The sequence below is a fragment of the Agelaius phoeniceus genome, chromosome 13 (assembly GCF_051311805.1).
Source record: "Agelaius phoeniceus isolate bAgePho1 chromosome 13, bAgePho1.hap1, whole genome shotgun sequence".
In the NCBI taxonomy this organism is placed as follows: domain Eukaryota; kingdom Metazoa; phylum Chordata; class Aves; order Passeriformes; family Icteridae; genus Agelaius; species Agelaius phoeniceus.
Window position 1 is genome coordinate 9,345,101 of NC_135277.1, and position 18,116 is coordinate 9,363,216.

Here is an 18,116-nt window from a genome sequence, read left to right on the forward strand (position 1 = left end):
AGAGGTGCTGTACTTCTGCTGAGCAAGGAACTGAAGTGCAGAATGCACAAATGGAGATGATAATTCTACTTCTCACAAGAATGTGATAGAGCTGCTGCACAGGAGAGCCTTCCCTTCAAGGGCTGACAGTCTGTAATTATCTCAGTACATGTTGTCCAGTGGTTTTTATTTTAAAATTGGCCAGCAGCAGATCTGAAGGGTGGCAAAGGCTTTGTGTCCCTGGTGCAAGGGCCTTCCACTGCCTTTAAAATTTGTCAGGATTTGTAAAATACAGTGTGAAAATAAACTATTACACCAAGCAAATCCAACTTAGTGATCTGACTGCCCAGCCACCAGGACAGCAGTATTTGGACTTCTATAAAGCAAATTATTTATTTCAGGCTTACAAGAGATAAGGACTGAGATAAAAATTGAATAAGAACATCTACATACTTCTAAAGGTTAACAGCATTGCCCAAAATACAAGATAACCTCCAAATTACTTCTGACAAAAATGCGTTTTCCAAGTTTTTTGTTTGACTAAGAAAGGACATGTTTTATTTCAGCATTTACTAGTAAAGGAAGAAAACTGAAAAACCCTTACATGCTCAAAAAGACAAATCTCTCTTGCAGTTTATTAGAATCACTCAGTAGGGAAAATTAAAATCCTCTGGGTCTTGCTCAGGGAAAAGGGATTTCTATTTCCAGAAACATAGACACTCACAAAATCCCAAACTCAGAGAAATTAGGGTTGTGTTTCATGGCACAGTTGCATGTGCTATGACAGTACAGAGATCTCATTGCATCCATGTCAGATATTTGCTGCATTTTCCCCTGCTCTGCTTGTCTGAGCACAGAATCCAGCACAGGCAGATGTCAGGACTGACTGCATGCACACAACAAATAACTAATTTTAAATATGGCTATGGGAATTGATTGTAATAAAAATGAATTAAAAAACTGTCATGTGAAAATCCTTCTCTCCCTTGGTCAATATTTTCCACGTCTCTTTGCCCTGCTGTAAAACCTTGCTGTCGTTCAAAGCCCATCTATTCATGGACTTTGCAATCTCTGCTCTCACCCTTCACATCATGATAGCTTCAGCTTGCACTTTATTCCTACAGAGACAAAAAAATGTCCCCAGAGAGAACATAAAGAAAAAAGCTCCCACTGTCTCTTTCCCATGCTCATCATCCACAAGTAATTGATTCTGACAAGGAGAGGGAGAGATACCAGAACATCCCTCCAATTAAGCAACTTACTTTTTTTTTTTAATTTACTTTAAAAGTAGTGTGGAATCTTAGCTTTCAAGCCCTGGTTTATCCTCACTGAGGATTTATCTTGGTCTAAAGTCTGATGACTTTATCTGAGCCATGATTTTCTTCTCACATGGTCCCATCTCAGAACTCTTCAGTGATGTCTGAGCTAACAAAGGCCTGATTGTGGCACGGGTTCCCACATCTCTGGAATCAAACCAGCCCAGGACAGTAGCAGCCCAGACAAGCTGACACAGGCTTCAGCATGTGCTAATTACCAGAATACAGCCCCTCCAGGCTCAGGACAAGAGGGAACTCCCCAGCCCATCTCCTCACAGCCCATGAAGCTGCAGTCCCAGCTGCCAAGGTGAGTGGGCAGCAGCTGTGCTGGGAGGAGGAAAACTTCCTCTGATTGAGGATTTTCAGTTCCTCAAAGGTAAGAAATCAGGCAGCAAAGGCAAAGTGTGTCAAAATGCAAACCTCAGAATGGAGGTGCAAAATAAGTCAGAATGATGGGCACAAGGAGACGCTCCATGATGTTCAAATTCCCGAGCCATCCATACAGAGGAAAAGAATGTAAAGCAATAAAAAAACCCCCAGAAAATAAAAAAAATACAGTGCATAAAATTCACTGCATACTAAAGGGCTCCTAAAAAGACTTTCCACATATTTCTGCTGACATTTTATATCTGAAGGCAAGAGGCTAAAGAGTGTTCCACAACTCTGTAAATCCACTTCCATCAAATAAAACAAAGTGCTTCCAAAACCTTTAACTCTTACTACAGGACCTGTCACATGCTAGAGGAGCTGAGAGATTATAGGACCACCCAGCAGGAGCAAGTACCCTTTCCCACATGGTCTCCATATAAAAAAACACACATACACACAGCCAGAGGATAGGACACAAACTCCCAGTGAGCTTCTTCTTTGTGAGAACGCTTTCAAAAAAGAAATCAGTATATGAAATCAAATGACTTTGCTCCTTTTCTGGCTGGGTTCAGCCAAATCTGTCTTGGTTGGTGAAGTTAGTCCTGGGGGATTTGAAGGTTACTAAGGCTCTACTTCAAGATGACACCCAAATCATGAGTTTTTCTGCTATCACAGCTCACATGATTTAGGTCCTTGCTAGGCTGGGAAGTAAAGTCACATTTGCACTCAGCTCACTAAAACAAAACAAAACTTGGCAGTGAATCACTTATGACCAAAGAGGTATAGATAAGACACTGGAGATCAGAAAAAACCCACTACTCATCTGACAAGAAAGGATAAACTTCCACAGTAAGAAATCCCTATGGAGAGCATTCTCCATAAGAAACAGTAGGAGCGAGAATAAGATAAGACCTGAAAAGAAACACCAGTTTCTAGCAGGAGTGGGAAACTGCAAAAGAAAAACAAGTGATCCCAAAAACCTCTTCAGTGCCTGAGAGTGTCCCATTATTACCTGCCGTGTCTGAGAGCATTCTGGCATTATTATTTATTTATAAAAGCCACTGAGTTACCAACAATGTGATCACAAGGGAGCTACTACACCAAGGTGGGCAGAGGCATTCAAAGGGGCAGGAGCAGCCCTTGAAGGGTGGTTCCATGATCTGCTGGGCTGGGCAGTGCCGAGAGCTTCCACAGATGAGAAACCAGCCCCCTGAAGCTAGGGAGGGTGACACTGACAGGTCACCAGGATGTAGCAGCCCCTGCTTAGCTCAGCCCCATCCTCCAGTGGCACTTCTGGAGAGCCACCAGCATCTCCCAGCTGAGCTGCAGCTGGAGCCCCCACTCCCAGTTTTATGACCCCTGTCACACGTGTGCAGGCACATGAGGTTTTTCATATGCAGCTCTGAGAGCCAGAAAGCTTTGTTGGATCTCCCTGAGTTACTGCCAGTCTTTCTGGGCAGGGTCCAGCCTGCCAGCTCTGGTGCAGTAACACACAGACAGAGCACAGGCATCTACACAGGGGTTCCTTCATGCTCCAAATTCACTTTACTCTGTGCCTTTGCTAATTAGTGGTACCCAGGAAAGAATGCCAGGTTTAGTATAACAGCTGGCCTGACACAGAGTTACCTCCAAATCCATTCTTCCTATGAATCACTTAAAGGCTAAAAAGAAGAAAAAGGTTACACAGACTTTTTTTGGTAATTTTTAAATATTATAAAAAATCAGGAGTAAGTATTAATTTTGGGGAAAAAAAGGTGCTTTTTTAACAGCTACTCAGGAATTAACTACTCAGACTAACATGTGTTAGAAACATGTCTGCAGTAACACAGGATGGAAAGGAAACCTTCCTTTGTGAGTCTCTGCACACCAAACCTCCTGTGCATCTTGGGCAGTCCTGAAACATATTTAAAGGCAAAAAAATGTATCTGCAGGAACCAAAAGAGAAAGTACACAACACAAACAGTTTGAGAAAGCAACTCTCAGGATAAAAGGAGTCAAGATTCAGAAGAAATTAATAACCTGCTACAATTTTAAGTTGAAAACACAAACAGAGCTTATAAAAAAAAAGAAGGGCAAGAGAGCCTTCCAAGAGCTTACAGAAACTGTTTTCAATGAAAACTCTGACAGATATTTACATCCAGCATAGAAGTGCTTTGGTGGTGAGTGATACCTACTTGCCATATGATGACATGTGACAGAGGAGAGCTGGCATGGCAGAAGTGGATGGTGCTCCCCTTGACATGTGGGATGTGTTCTGATGTCAGCTAAATTTATGCCATATGCTACAAGGCACAATGTAGTGTCTGCCTTTTTTGGAACACAAACAACTTGCTGACACTAAATGGAAAGTTCACTGCAGGATTTACATCATCCTTGACCTAATTGTGACAGCCTAGGACAGAACTACTCAGGCTGCTCCTCAGGACTCCAGATTTTTTGGGTGATGCGTGTATTTGTTGTCCAAACATATTACTCCATATTAGGAAAATTATCTCTGTAACCATTTCAGGTGCTGGCACAAGTAACACCCCATTCTGCATTCTGGTAGAAAAAAAGCAGGTCTCCACAAATTAAAAACAAAACCCAAGAAGAGGCAGGGCCCCAAAGCAGGCGGAGTAACTGGGTAAATGTTGCCCACATATGTGTCTGACATGCAGATGTTTTTAAATGTCTCCACCCACAGCCAGATGGGCACAGCAGGAACACATTATATGAAAAAATGTTTTGGGAGTTATGCAGAGACTAGAAAAAAATATCAGAAGTGTGAAAATCCTGGCAGTGAAGTTTTGACCTGTCCCCATTTAACACAACAGGCCCAGATATTTGAGTTGATAACAGAAGCAGGACAGTAGCAAATAAAACATGATCAAATGGTTTGACTGAGTTAAGCCTCACAACACCCCAAAATATCTTACTAATTTTCCCAATAAACCTTTCTCTGCTCCACCATCCTTAGATTTCACCTCCTGTAATGTCTCACACCTCCTATTCAGAGTGCAGCTTTGTCACCTCACGATTTTCTTGGCTAGAGCTTATTTAGCTTGATTTGCTTGATAAGGGAAGTGCAAAGGATCAGAAGTGACGCTGGAGAAGAAGAATTCACCATCTTTGTAAATTCATATGCAGCCAAGGTGAGAGCTTGAGCAAGAGGCAGAAATGGGGATGCAGCCCACCTTAGCAGGAGCCAGAACACAGACAAAAGTGAAATCACGCTGGGGAGGAGGGGAAGTTGAGTCAACTTGGAGACAATAAATGATCAAAACCAGCACCAGTCTCCTTTACAGAGAGTCTTTGGTGCTCCCAGGCACAGAAGTGAAGATCCCCTCATCGGCAGTGGGATGTGCTCATTTAGATGAGTTAGCTGTAAAAACACTTGCCAAGCCATTTGCTGGTTGTGCCAATTACATGTCAGAACCCACCAGACAGATCTCACAGCAACAATAGTGGGGAATCACGACTGTGCTGTCTCTCTTAAGAGCAGTTAACTCAATAACCATGTTTTTTCTGGGAAAGATTAGGCATCAATTTGTTTTCTTTTTCTGCTCAAAGAGGAGTAGCACAAAGCTCTGTGTTGTTTTCTGAGGAAGATCCCACCTCCCACAGCCCCTTTCACAAGTAAGAAACTTTTTACTCTTCCCCCAAAAGAGGAAAAGATTATTTAAATGAATCATCATTAATTTAATTGAATTCTACTTCAGTTTTTAAGCATCAATAAAATTATCCAACACTAAATTATCAAATACATACTTTAAAAAGCAAAAATGTTCAATTTGTGCAAAAACACCTCAGGAATAGCCAGTGACTTCAAGAAAATGAAGTTTAAAAAGCCAATTGTTTATGAGTATCAGCAATAAATTTTAAAAAATTGAATAAGTTACAGCACAGGACACATTCTAAATATGTTTGTTCCAGGTTTTTTTCCTGAAGATGCTACCTCACACTGAAAAATATTTTTGGGAAATTTGAAGAAATAATGAAGGAAATAAGAATGGGAGACAGAGAAAAGAAATTGATTTTCCTCAACAGTGTAAGAGTTCTAGTTCCTGCTTCTGGAATGATTCATTTCTTCTCCACCACTTCATTTATTCTAAAAATTGATTATTTACATTTCCAAGCATTTTACATCATATATACACACGAATACTACAAAATGCTAAGAAGAAACATTGAAAGCAGCCCTTTTAAATATACCTCCCAACTCTTCTTCACAAAATTGGATCCACTCCGAGCAAAGAGAATTTTATGCCACATATGAGGGATGGAAGGAGGTGTTTGAAGTCGCTGTGGGAGACACTGACACCCCCACAGCCCTCGAAGAGCCCAGAGCTGCCTTAGATCCAGCCTGACACTCAGGGAGCAATGGGCACAGACAGCAAAGGCTGCTGTAAATTCACCTCCTAGAATAAAAGCCTTTTATTGGGGTAGGAAGCATCACTAAGAACATGGCACAAGAAATACATTATTTGGCCTCCAGTAAATACATTATTGTACCTCCAGAGTTTCTGGAGGACTATCCTATTTCCAATAGAGGGTAACAAACACTGCTGGACCCAGAGTGAAGCAGCACTGACAAATGGAGTCTCCCTGTGAGGAACTCTTGTGTTCCAGAGGCAGCAGATGCACCCTGTGTTGACACGACTGGCATCGGAACTGCAGCGTACACAGAAGTCACATAAAACCCACAGCAAGGTCCAGATCATATATTAATGCTGCTATAATCCATGCACCAGTCTTCTGCCAAATGTGTCAAATTTTCCTCTATAATAGAGCTATTTTTCTCACTGGGCCACATCCTGCATTTTTGAGTCACACACATTTTAGACATTTAGCAGAGCAACAACCACTTGCAGAGAAAGAAAACTAATTGCAATAACATGTCCATTCTCTATAAACTGCTCTGTTCATAAAACAGGTTTGCAATATTGCTTTGTGAATGAGACATGGGCAAGGCTAGCAAGCCTCAAATATTGTAACTCTAACAAACTGCATAAAGTCAATAGCATAACTAATAAATAGTAAATATATAGAGAAATTCTATTGCCATTTAAAGACTCAAGCAATCAGTTCATGCAACCACAACATACAGTCACTCATCCATACAACAAGACAGACCTACATACTCACACCTGCCATTATGGGCTGAATCCCATAAAATGTCCCATTTTCTCCTTAACAGAGATTATATGAGACTCAGAAAATGAATAAAATGAAATGGAGGGCTCTGCAATTTCATCACATCCACACAGATATACTACATTTTGGAAAGCTATAGCTACAATAACTAGATTCATTAATTTTTACATGCATAAATAGAAGAGTGAATGAATTTTATTGATCTTTTATCTATATAGATAAATATCCATGGCTAAGGCAGTCAGGAAGTTCTGTGTCTTCCTGAAAAGGTATTTTATCTACAATCCATTCAACAGCACTTGCAGATACATCTAAACTGATAAATTGAATGAAAAACAATCCCAAAGCACCAACTGAAGGGCAAAGTGCCTCTCAACAAAGACCCCATTTAGATTCACACCACAAACATACCTGGCAAATTCCACTGATGCACATATCCAAGGATTCAGTGTTGCAGCGAGTGCCATCCAGCACTTTTGGGGCAAGCTCCACAACCAGGTTCTTCCCCAGAGCCTGACATTTCAGGGCACAAGGTGCAGCAGGATCATTGTACACAGGGATCCACTCGTACAGGTGTCCCTGGTATTTGACATCATTGTAAGCAGAACACTGCTGTGCTCTAAAGTCACCAACGTCTGAAGGGCAGTCCTGAAAACAAACCAAAATAATTTTTTTTAAAAAAAACTAAGGAATACTTTGCATTTACAGTAAAGTTATCTGATGAATAACACGGAAGCTTTTCAGGCAGGCTTGGTTCAAGAACTGATCTACTTTTACAAATATGCCACATTACAAAGTTTTACTGTGTGTATTAAAATAATTTATGTTGCTTAATCCATTGCTTGGAGTACAAGTACAGAATATCATGCATATTCCAGCAATAACAACATAACTGATATGAGAGGATAATTAAAAATGCTAATTTTTACAACATCAATTAGTATTAAAGTCTGGTTCTATTGTAAGAATTGGCTTCTAAAGGAATCTATATATTTCAAGTAACTACAAGGTGATGTCTCACATTTCTCTTTTCAGTATCTTTTCCCACTAAAGGATTTCTGAGGCCTCTATGCTCATTCATCAATTCATATGTCAGAGTAATGAAAGAGGTATCATGGCTACATATAAATAAAAAAATAAAATTTGTCTAATTAATTGTTTGGTACTGCTTGAAAAAAGCACAAGATATAGGGGGAAACACCAGAACTTTCTGTGCTTAGTCCTTTATCTAATTACAAAGCACCTTCACCTCATGGGAGCAGTAAGGCTTATTTTTTTGGAATAATAAGTAAACTTCAAATAAATAAACTTCAAATAAATAGACTTCAAATTGGTAACAATTGATCCTGTATTTCCAGTTCTAATGAGACAGTTCCCTACCTTCTTCCATACAGTGCCTCAGTACACACAGCATAAAGACCAAATACGAGAAATGCTTGAAATAAAACATTCTAAAATATTTTTTTCTACATAAAGCATTGCACACAAACAATGATGTTAGCATTAAACTATAGTGACAGGAATGGAGATGAATACTGATTGATTTGAAAATAACTTTGGTAAAGTACTGGCAAAGGAGTTACTGTGTCAAACAATTCCTCACTGCAGACTTCATTTGAAAGTATGTCCAGTGTCAAAGAGTCCATATGCCAGACTGAAAGGATATTCTTCCAAGAATTCCAACTGCACATATAAGCCAGATGTGGGGCTGATTTTAGTGAAGTTTTGTTTTCGTTGGATGGAAGACTGAAAGATTGTGATGTGTCAGGCGAACTCATGGAACTTATTAGTAAGTATTAGTTAACAATACTGATCTCAAGCTTCAACCTTATCAGTGAGCTGAACCTTCCCTGAATAAAACTGACAAAATGGCAAGTGCATGACACAGGACTGGAGAGTAAAATATACAGAAAAAAGTTTTGAATTTCAGTCCAATGCCCACAGCAATATTGCACTCATTTTGGGGTTTTTTTCACCATGGCAAACAGTAGCCTAGAACTGTCTCTGAATTGGTTGTAATCTACATAAAATACCTGCTAAAAGTCAGTATTCAATCTACTGACCAACACATGGCGTTTTTGCAGCTGAGCACTGAGCAAATTTACTGAACTTTCTCAGCAAAACTTTTCAGCTCTAATGCTACACACTACAGAGAGAATAATTTAGAATGATACTAACACATTTTGTATTATTTTTAATCTGGAATAATGCTAGTTTGAGCCATATGTTTTGAAATTGTACAATGATGGAATAAGACACAGGGAGTATTTTACCTCTACAAAATCCTTCCACAGAGAGCTTCTAGGAACATGGAGTAAATACTGTGAGAGGCCACACATATTTACTGCAGTGTCACTCCCCAGAAATTCCCCAAGTTTGCACTGGTGTAAATGAGAGCAGAATTTTGGCTCTGAATTATCTGTCACCTCTCATTTTCCACAACAGCAAGTCTAAAAAGCAGAGAGGACTTCAGAGTTCGTATGGATCCCATATGGCTCCCTCCCACCAATGCAAACAGAAGAGCAACTAAGGATCAAAAAATAAACAGTGGACATTAAATTCAGGTAAAGTTAGAAGCAGTATTTGGGAGCAGAGTCACTCAGCCATGCCCAGCTACATTTTCATCACAAAGAATTAAAGAGTGCTCTGTAGAGCAGGCAGAGTGATGGCCTTCAGCTGAGCTCTGACAGCTGCTGTTACAGTCCATTATCACTGGCTGTTGATGCGGTGCCAAGACACAAACACCACAAAGTCAGGATGTCAAGCCCATGGTTACTGCATGTTTCTCATTGATTCAACACAATGCAGCTCCTTCCTTCCACTCCCTCCTGGCTGCTTCAGAGCAAGTGAATCCTCATCTCCCTATTCTCTTTTGGCATCTTCAAAGAGCCCAAAGTGATTCTGGCAGCTCGATTCCCATGCCAGCTCCACCTGCTTTACGTTTGAGCTCTGTGCAAAAGCAGGAGCATAAAGGAGCATCACAGAGGGTATCAAAGAGCTGAAATTATTATCATTTGCATTATATCAGAGTTTGGATGGCAACCAAGTCCAGATCCCAGTCTTCCAGGGAACAATAAATATTTGTGTAAAGAAAGGAGTTTAAAGAGAAACACAACTAAGCACAGAATGAATGCAATCAAGACAACGAGATTGCAAACATCAGTTTAATTCCATTAGAGTGGTTTGGAGAAGTGAAAGGGGGTTTAAAAAATAGTAAGGAAAAGGCAGGGCAAAGATGTGAATGGGAGGCAAGGGTGAACCATGTTCAGGAAGTGGGCAGTGTCACAGTATCAGACAATGATATGGGGAACCCAGCCCTCATCCTGTTTGTGTGTCTCTGGTTTTAATCTATTTCAGACATCACTTCATTCCACCGTTCTCTCTTCCCTCTCAATATCTCACAATTTTTCTGGCTTGTTATATTTTTTTGCTACTAATTTCAAGATTTCTGCAATTTCTTAATTTCAGCAATAGCTTTTCTATCACACTCAATCCACTGAACCATGGCCAGGCCATTTACAGGTTCATACACTGCAAAAGGAGCTGAAGACAAATCTATGAGGTCTAATACACGAACATGCTGGCAGAAACAATCACACCCAGACCTTGCAGTGGAATGAAATGTATTTATGACATGACTTATGAACATAGTAGACAGATCTGAAAAAGATGCTTTAGACACATGACTACCATGAAGATTAAAAACACACACACAATGTATATATATATTCCCTTTTTCTTTTTTTTTTTGGTGACATACCATTAAAAACTACTGCATCCAAGAGCTAGCTTCTTATGAAATGTATCTTTGAGCTCTGGCAATAAGCACCCTCAGCCTTTGAAAACAAAGCTGACCTGGGAAATCTGTATCTTTGTAGGCAATGTTCATGTACAAAATATGAAGGTTGCATCAGACCCTGCGACTCTTGCCAACAATTACTCAACTGAAAAAAGCACAAAAGAGAAGGCAAGAAAATTCCCAGTAAAAATGATGACACCAAAGAAAGTCTAGCCCTTTGTCTAGTTTTATTCTTTGAATCTCGCTTTGTTGAAACCCAGCCAAAACTGATGAAGTCATTGTTTTGTTTTCTTTCTGAAATTAGCTTCAGGTTCCATGTTTTTCCTACACAATTTTCAGGCCACTTCTAAGCTGAATAAAGATACCTGAGCTGGAAACCACCCCAGCCAAGGGAGCCTTATGGTGCCTCAGCACTGTAAATATAAACTAAATAAATGAACATATTAGAGAGAAACTGTGTAACTCAAGGTGAAACATTATAGTCTAAAGTAGACACAATACAGCCAAGATTTTCTGAACAGGGTAAATTAGCTGGTTAAGTCAATGCTGGGACAGTTACAGATAAATGTGTTGAACAAGTGTGAGCATTATCTGCATATAATAAAAGTTTACAGTGGAATTAAACATGGGGCTATCTTTTACAAAATAATGTTTTTTCTGACTGCAGAAGAATCACTCTGGCAAAAATATAAGCGACTTTTTGGCACACAAGAATGTGAAATTTATGGGGAAATGGCCCAAATAACTTGTTCTGTGAATAGGACCCTAAAGGATTAACTTAAACACTTCCACATAGTGCACATCATAGCATTAGAATGTAACACTATATACAAAAACTGAAATTTAAAAAAGGGGTTCAAGAAAGACTGAAAATCTCATTGAACAATATACAATGGGTAGTTTATTTCTCTAAAGTCTCTATATGGAAGGGTGAAAGCACACATGCAGTTTTAGGAAATCATGCACCTGGCATCTCAGTTATGATAGAAAGATAAGCAGGCTATACATACACCTTAATCTTAGCAATTATTTTGTTGTTAAGACCTTGAATTAATTTTTTGATTGAAATATCACTAATATTATTCTGGAACTATGCTTGAGTTCAATGAACTTACTACTATTCCATTACAAATCCACATGAAACCAATTTTCTGGTAAAATGATTCTTGTTCTTTTCATTAGAATGACACACATATTAAGTTGTGCTTCATTTGTACTCCCCAATATAGATGTTCGTGGTGTAATGTATCATGTAGCAAAATTACATTTGCAGACAGCTTTACACTGTGTATTTATACCCAATGTCTCATGTGGTTACCAGTAATACCTATTAATATGGAAAGAAGCTAGTATAAACTCTTAATTTTCAAACTACAGTTTTACTCCTAAAGTGAGAAGCCTTGATTAGAAATAATGCTTTTGGGAAAATTATATCATTTGAAACTCAACTGGCCTGGTAGTCTCAGATTTACATTAGGTGTGAGGTCCTGTTTCAAGGTTAACTCAGATCTAACATGGGGTTTGAATTCAGGCATGCCAATTTCAGAGATCAACTGTATTAACAGTGGAAATCTCATTAAATATATTTTTCTCAGGAGTTCTTCATTATCTAACCCATAATCTAGGAAAAACCATTCCTGAGAAATTCTGACTGTATCTGAACTGAAATGGGAACATGATCCCTTTCAGACATGCCCCAAAAGCAGAACTGTAAAGGCAGTTTCCTGTCTGGAAATTAACATTTGAATCATCATAAATTCAAACAGATTCACATACAAGGCGCCTGCCACTTATCGCTTTAAAATAAGTCCTAGAGTTAAAAAACAGGCTCCAGTGACTTCAGATAAATTCTCTGGGAGTTCAGAGAGGATATGAGAATCATCTTAATTTTCTCTATGATGAAGCATAAAGCGCCATCACTTCCATTAGATTTCTAATGCATAAATCTTAAAATGAACAGTGTCCACAGCTATTCTAAAATACAATAGATATCCTAAAAAATAGACCTGTGCCTGACAGCAGGAAACATGCCCAGATGGACCTCACCACCCTCCCTTCTCCATGCCCTGGGCAGTTCCCCAGGCCTGGTGCTGGGGGAGCAAGGAGCACCAGGGTGACCTCCCTGTGCTCCTGCAGGAAGCTGCAGTGCACAGGATGCAGCACTCAGAGGTGTTACTGGGTACAGTGCACACAAACAGACATTTAGATTGGGGATGGATAAGTAGGTAATTTTGTTCATTGCTTACATCCTGACTGGCTGTAAGTTACCAAGTTATCACACAGATTTTAAACATCAGGGTATTTTTGCAGGGAGCATTTTTATTTATGGGCTCATGCACCAAGCTGCTGGGCCTTTTCTTCTGAAAGGGCAAGGGGCAGGGTTTGTCTCCAGAATCTGATTCCTGCATGCACTGGGACTGATTCATTTATCACTTCCACTTGCTTCTGCCAGCAGGAACTTCAACTGCTGTGGTGGGAAATCCATCCAACACTGAGCAGTGGAGTGTGGAGCTACCCAAGGTGTGAGCAAGCCTTGTTCTCAAGGACAGCAGGAGCCAACTGGCACAGCAGACTCTGTAGGTGTGGCAAACTGAAAAGCAGCAATGGGCAGCTCTCCTAGGAGATGCACTGATTGAATATTTACTGGACAACTTCCAGTGTCAGGCATTTTAAGGAGAACATGTTCCACTCCACAGCTGCTGGCAAAAATTATGGGATTGGTAATGACTGAATATCACTTGAGCTTACACACCTTTGGGCAAAACTCAACCCAAAGGAAATTCAGCCCTCACCTATTAGTATTATTATTAATTATTTATCGGCCTGCTGTCTTTCCTGGAATAGCACATGTGACTGTCACACTGTACTGTGAGGCAAACCAAGTAAGGGTGAGTGCAGACCATAAGCCAGCCTGCAGGACTGTGATTGCACACACAAATGTACCTGTAGTGCCACAAAGTCCTGCTGAGGTGCTCACCTTCGGCAGCCTAGACCAGGCTGAAGGGCAGCAGTTGTTTAAACAGCACAAAGCACGACTGCAAGTCAGTGGAACACAAGTAATGAGGTTTGCTGTACGTGAATAGTTTCCATAAAACACGTCCATAAAAATGAAATGCGATTGCATCGCAGCAACAGCAACTGCATGGTCAAACCTCCAGCTTCACACTCACTCACGGGCATTGTCTGTGCCAGTGCACCTAAACGTGCACGTTCTTGCACACAGACATACAAAGATCTGGGTTTAGGCAAACTGAGGGAAAATAAGGAGAAATTACCCTATTTAAGATCTGAAAGGGACCAGGCATTCTTTGTTCACATGAGGAGAGTCACCATATCACTAATGACCACAAATGATCCCAAGCTCAGTTTAATGCTTCATCTACAAGACAGAACCCCCAGGAAAACCACTTGCTAGTTTAAGATGAGAATTGATCTGTTAATCCTCCAAAATGTGTAACTCTCCTAATAAGTGATATAAAACATTCTGAATCACAATTGGCACTATAATTTCAGAAGAAAATGTCCATTTGGGAAGTCTAAATTTGAGACCTCATGGTGTCATGCAGACTGAAATGTTTAAAAATGGTAATAATGATGGAAAGAAAATTATGCACCATAAGGTTTTAAATGAGAAGCAGCATTACTTAAACTTTAACACATTTTTGAATGAGTAAAACAGGATTAAAGGCCAGACTCACATTACTACTGCAGGTTTTGTATCGAATATTCCGACCTTCACAGTTCCTAAAAAAAAAATAAAATAAAAATTGTTACACTGTATAATAGCAAAACACAACTTCGCCTGTTTTACAGCTAGTTATTCTCTCAAAAATTAGGTTTTTATTGCTACTGCCCTACCATAATCTGGACTCAAAATACAAGGTTTAAATACAGAGGGGATCTGGGTATTCAGCTTTACACTGCTGTCTCTCCTCAGCAAAGAACGTGTGACTTTCCCTATAAGCCCAATTTACTGCAAACCTTATGAAAACCACATTTATTTTGTGAAAAAGACATCCCTAAGGCTGCTCTATGCTGATTGCAACCAACTTATTTCTAATAAACATGATGTGACCTAGAGGAGAAGATCAGAATATCTGATTCATAATTTTAAATTAAAGAGAATTATCATGGACTGTATGCAAATGTGCCCAATGCATGTGAATCCTGACATCCAGGCAGTTCAAATCCTCAGTCTGTTGTTAGTAGCTGAAATAAAAGCCATGTAATAGAGTCATGGTTATTTATTGTGGTCTCATAAATCTGGGGAGGTTGGGTTTCACACTTTTTTTAAAGACACACTCTGCCAAACTTCTCACTAACAAACCAGCACTTTTGCACAGTGTAAGATATTCTTCCATGTTAAAAATGGCAATATCAACATTTTGAAAGAACTTAAAACATATTTCAAATGACTGGATAAGAAATTATAATTAGTGATTTCTCTAAAATCAGGAACAGTGTTTTGGAATAATTCCTTCATACCAAAAAGATGTGCCTTACATTAAAGAAAGTGTGAACATATAACTGATAATTTACATCTCTTTGATTAAATTTTCCTCTTCTTGCATGAAAATAATACTTTTTTAAATAATGTTTGAGAGAGACTGAAAATAGCATTTGAAAAGGAAAAAAAAATGGATGCCTGAAGAAAGACCTCAACTCAGCTGAAGGTACCACTGTTAAAGCTCAAGGTATTTCAAGTCTCAAATATCCAATCTTTTGCAAGACCTACTGCATCACAACACGCAAATTAAAATGTTTATGACGCACACAAATGTGAAAACTGTGTTCCACAGTTGTGTGTTTCCCGGACATTGCTACAAAAATCAAACATAGAAAAAACCTTTTAAACTATGCATTTGTCAAGGTATGGAAAACACATGTTTTTCACAGGGGAACACATTAAAAATATTAATAAAACCACAGTGGAATTTATACTGCTACAATTTATTGAGCTTGTTTCACAGTCCCTAACACATTGGTAGAATATCAAGGCTTCTTGCTGGAACTATTACTTTTCTCCAAGACCTTTGTGCAATTTTTCACTAAAAAAACAGGCAGTGCTTTTATCAATCATCTTTAGCTCTGTATTTCATACAGTTTGCCCTTAAGCAGCACACCACACTCCAAGCCTTCTTTAAGAACAAGTGACTTCCTGGCTGATACAACTAAATAAAAATGTAAACACAATTATCAGTATTTAAAATGTTTAAGAATAATTCAAGTGAAACAGGCAATTATGGATGCCAGGACAGATGCCTCAAAGCTGGCTGGGATTTTTTCTTGCCTGTCTACAGGCCTACTGCATTACTCCTACTTTAAGGATTGTACCAACAAGTCCTACATGAGTCCAGTTTTACCAGTGAGGTAAAAGGCTTTCACTGCCTGTGCTCTTCTCTTCAAGTCACACTAAGACTTATACAGGAAATCATCCAGCTACCAGGACCACTGCATAGGAAGAACTGGCAGGGAAGAATCAGAGAATCAATTTGGTTGGAAAAGATCTCTCAGATCACCGAGCTCAGCCTGTGACCCTATGCCACCGTGTCACTTTAGGCCATGGCACTGAGTGCCAGGTTCAGTCATTCTTTAAACACTTGCAGGGACAGTGACTGCACTGCCTTCCTGGAGGGCCCATTCCAGTGTCTCATCACCTTTCTGAGAAGAAATTCCTCCCAACCTCTGACCTGAATCTCCCTTGGTGCAATTTGAGACCATGGCCTGTTGTCCCTCCTTCCCTAACACAGAGCAGCATTTGACAGATCCATATGAGCAGCACATTATGTCAAGTCATGTGCAAGAGCAGGCTAACTTGTACACAGGTGACTCACCCTTTGATCTGTATTACAGTGAAAGGGACTCCCCTCTCTATTTGACCATACCAAATAAATAATTTCTGCCATTCCACAATTATATCTCATAACACAATAAAGTTCAGAGTTAAAGCCTAAGTTATTTGTCTATTACAAACATGTATTAAAGGCAGTATTTTATAACACTTCATCTATCTTACACAGCACTTGGTCTCAGAAACAGAAGCAACCAGAAGAGGATTGGAAATGTGCCAGAGCTGTAGAAGAACCCCCACACACCAGCATGTGGCTTACCTGCCATTTAAGCATCTCCTCAGAGAGTAGGAGGCTCCCCCTCCACAGGTCCGTGAGCAATCACTCCAGGCTCCCCAGGCATCCCAGGAATCATCCTTATCTTCATCTGAGCGGGTGGTTCTGGAGTTCTGAAGGAAAAGAAAAGAAGATGGAAAGTTGGAAAAAAAAATGTTTTGAGTATATTTTACTGCTTGGCATTAGTAGTACCAATTATGTTACTTCGCTGCTTATTTACCATATTTCAAATTTACTACTTTAATGCATAATAATTATATGGGGGAAAAGCAGAGCCTTTGAAGATCCAGTGTAGATGATGTGTTGCCTCCTGCCAAAGCACTGCTGTGCCCAAACGTGCTGCAGTTCCCAACTCCTCTATGCCAAATTTGCTGTGTAGGAACCAAACAGTCTCAAGCACACAGAGAAAGCATCATGCTCAAACACATGATGGGCCTGTTACAATGGAACTAAGCAACACTGTATTATACCCAGCTTAAGATTAAAACACCAATTTCTCAAACCACCACGGTGACAGTTTGAACATAAAAATACCACTAACATAAAGTAATGGCTTTTGGCATCATTATGAAAGTCAGATTGTGCATAAGAGTGAGGCAGTGAGTAATTTTTCTCAAGTGGGAGAGAATATTGACCAATATTTACTCTGCCCCAAAAGAATCACCACTGAGAGAACATGAAAATTTAATTCAAGCTTTCAGAAAGCGACTATTTCCAGCCAAATTTTTATTCTCATGGACTTCAGTGCTCAACTTTCCAAAAACAAAAAAAAACCCCAACAAATTGTTTATTAGAGGATAAGTATCTCTATTTGAACACTGAATTGCAGAAGTTGGTCTAAAAACATCAGTGGCTTTTTAACTTTCTTGCTCTTATAAATTTACAAATTTTACAATTGCTTACCATAAAGCTTTGAAAGCACTCTTAGGCCAACCTGCCATTCCAAAAACGATAGAGCCCAGCTCTGCCAAGATCCCTGAGGAATTTTCACACTGATGTTGGGTTTTCTTTATATCAGAAGCCAAGTCTGAAATGTCTGACACTGAAAATGGAACCAACTGCCTTCAGTCTTGACAAAAAAAGCTCAGCACTTCCTAACAAGTCACTCAGCACACGAAAATAAATCAAGATGAACAAGAGGATCACTTCTTTCAAATTTATAGGTACAAAATTAGTTTGTTCTCTACAAGTCCAAAGCAAACAATTGGGTTTTAGCCTTGTTGAGAAATGGCTAAACTTGTGATATTAAAAAAGCAATACATGCCACTCTTTTTTAGAATAGCTAGTTTCTTTTGACAAAGCAGTGACAATGCCTAAAATAATCCTAACTTCATCATTGTATTAAAACCAGCCACATGATATTAACAGGCAGAATGTCATCCAAAGCTCTAAACA

General features: G+C 39.5%; 1 protein-coding gene across 4 annotated transcripts in view; it reads right to left on the reverse strand.

Annotated features, from left to right (window-relative positions):
- The window catches only part of ADAMTSL3 (ADAMTS like 3), a 170,465-nt gene that overhangs the window by 78,744 nt on the left and 73,605 nt on the right, over positions 1-18,116 (reverse strand). For all 4 annotated transcript variants that reach the window (XR_013184084.1, XR_013184083.1, XM_077185255.1 and 1 more), the window contains exons 4-6: positions 16,707-16,834; positions 14,295-14,340; positions 7,209-7,445 (exon numbers count right to left, since the gene is read on the reverse strand). Coding sequence is in view for 2 of the 4 variants with exons in the window: in XM_077185255.1 (XP_077041370.1) it covers positions 7,209-7,445; positions 14,295-14,340; positions 16,707-16,834 (411 nt within the window). In the remaining 2 variants the exon portion in view is untranslated. The remainder of the gene's footprint in view (positions 1-7,208; positions 7,446-14,294; positions 14,341-16,706; positions 16,835-18,116) is intronic.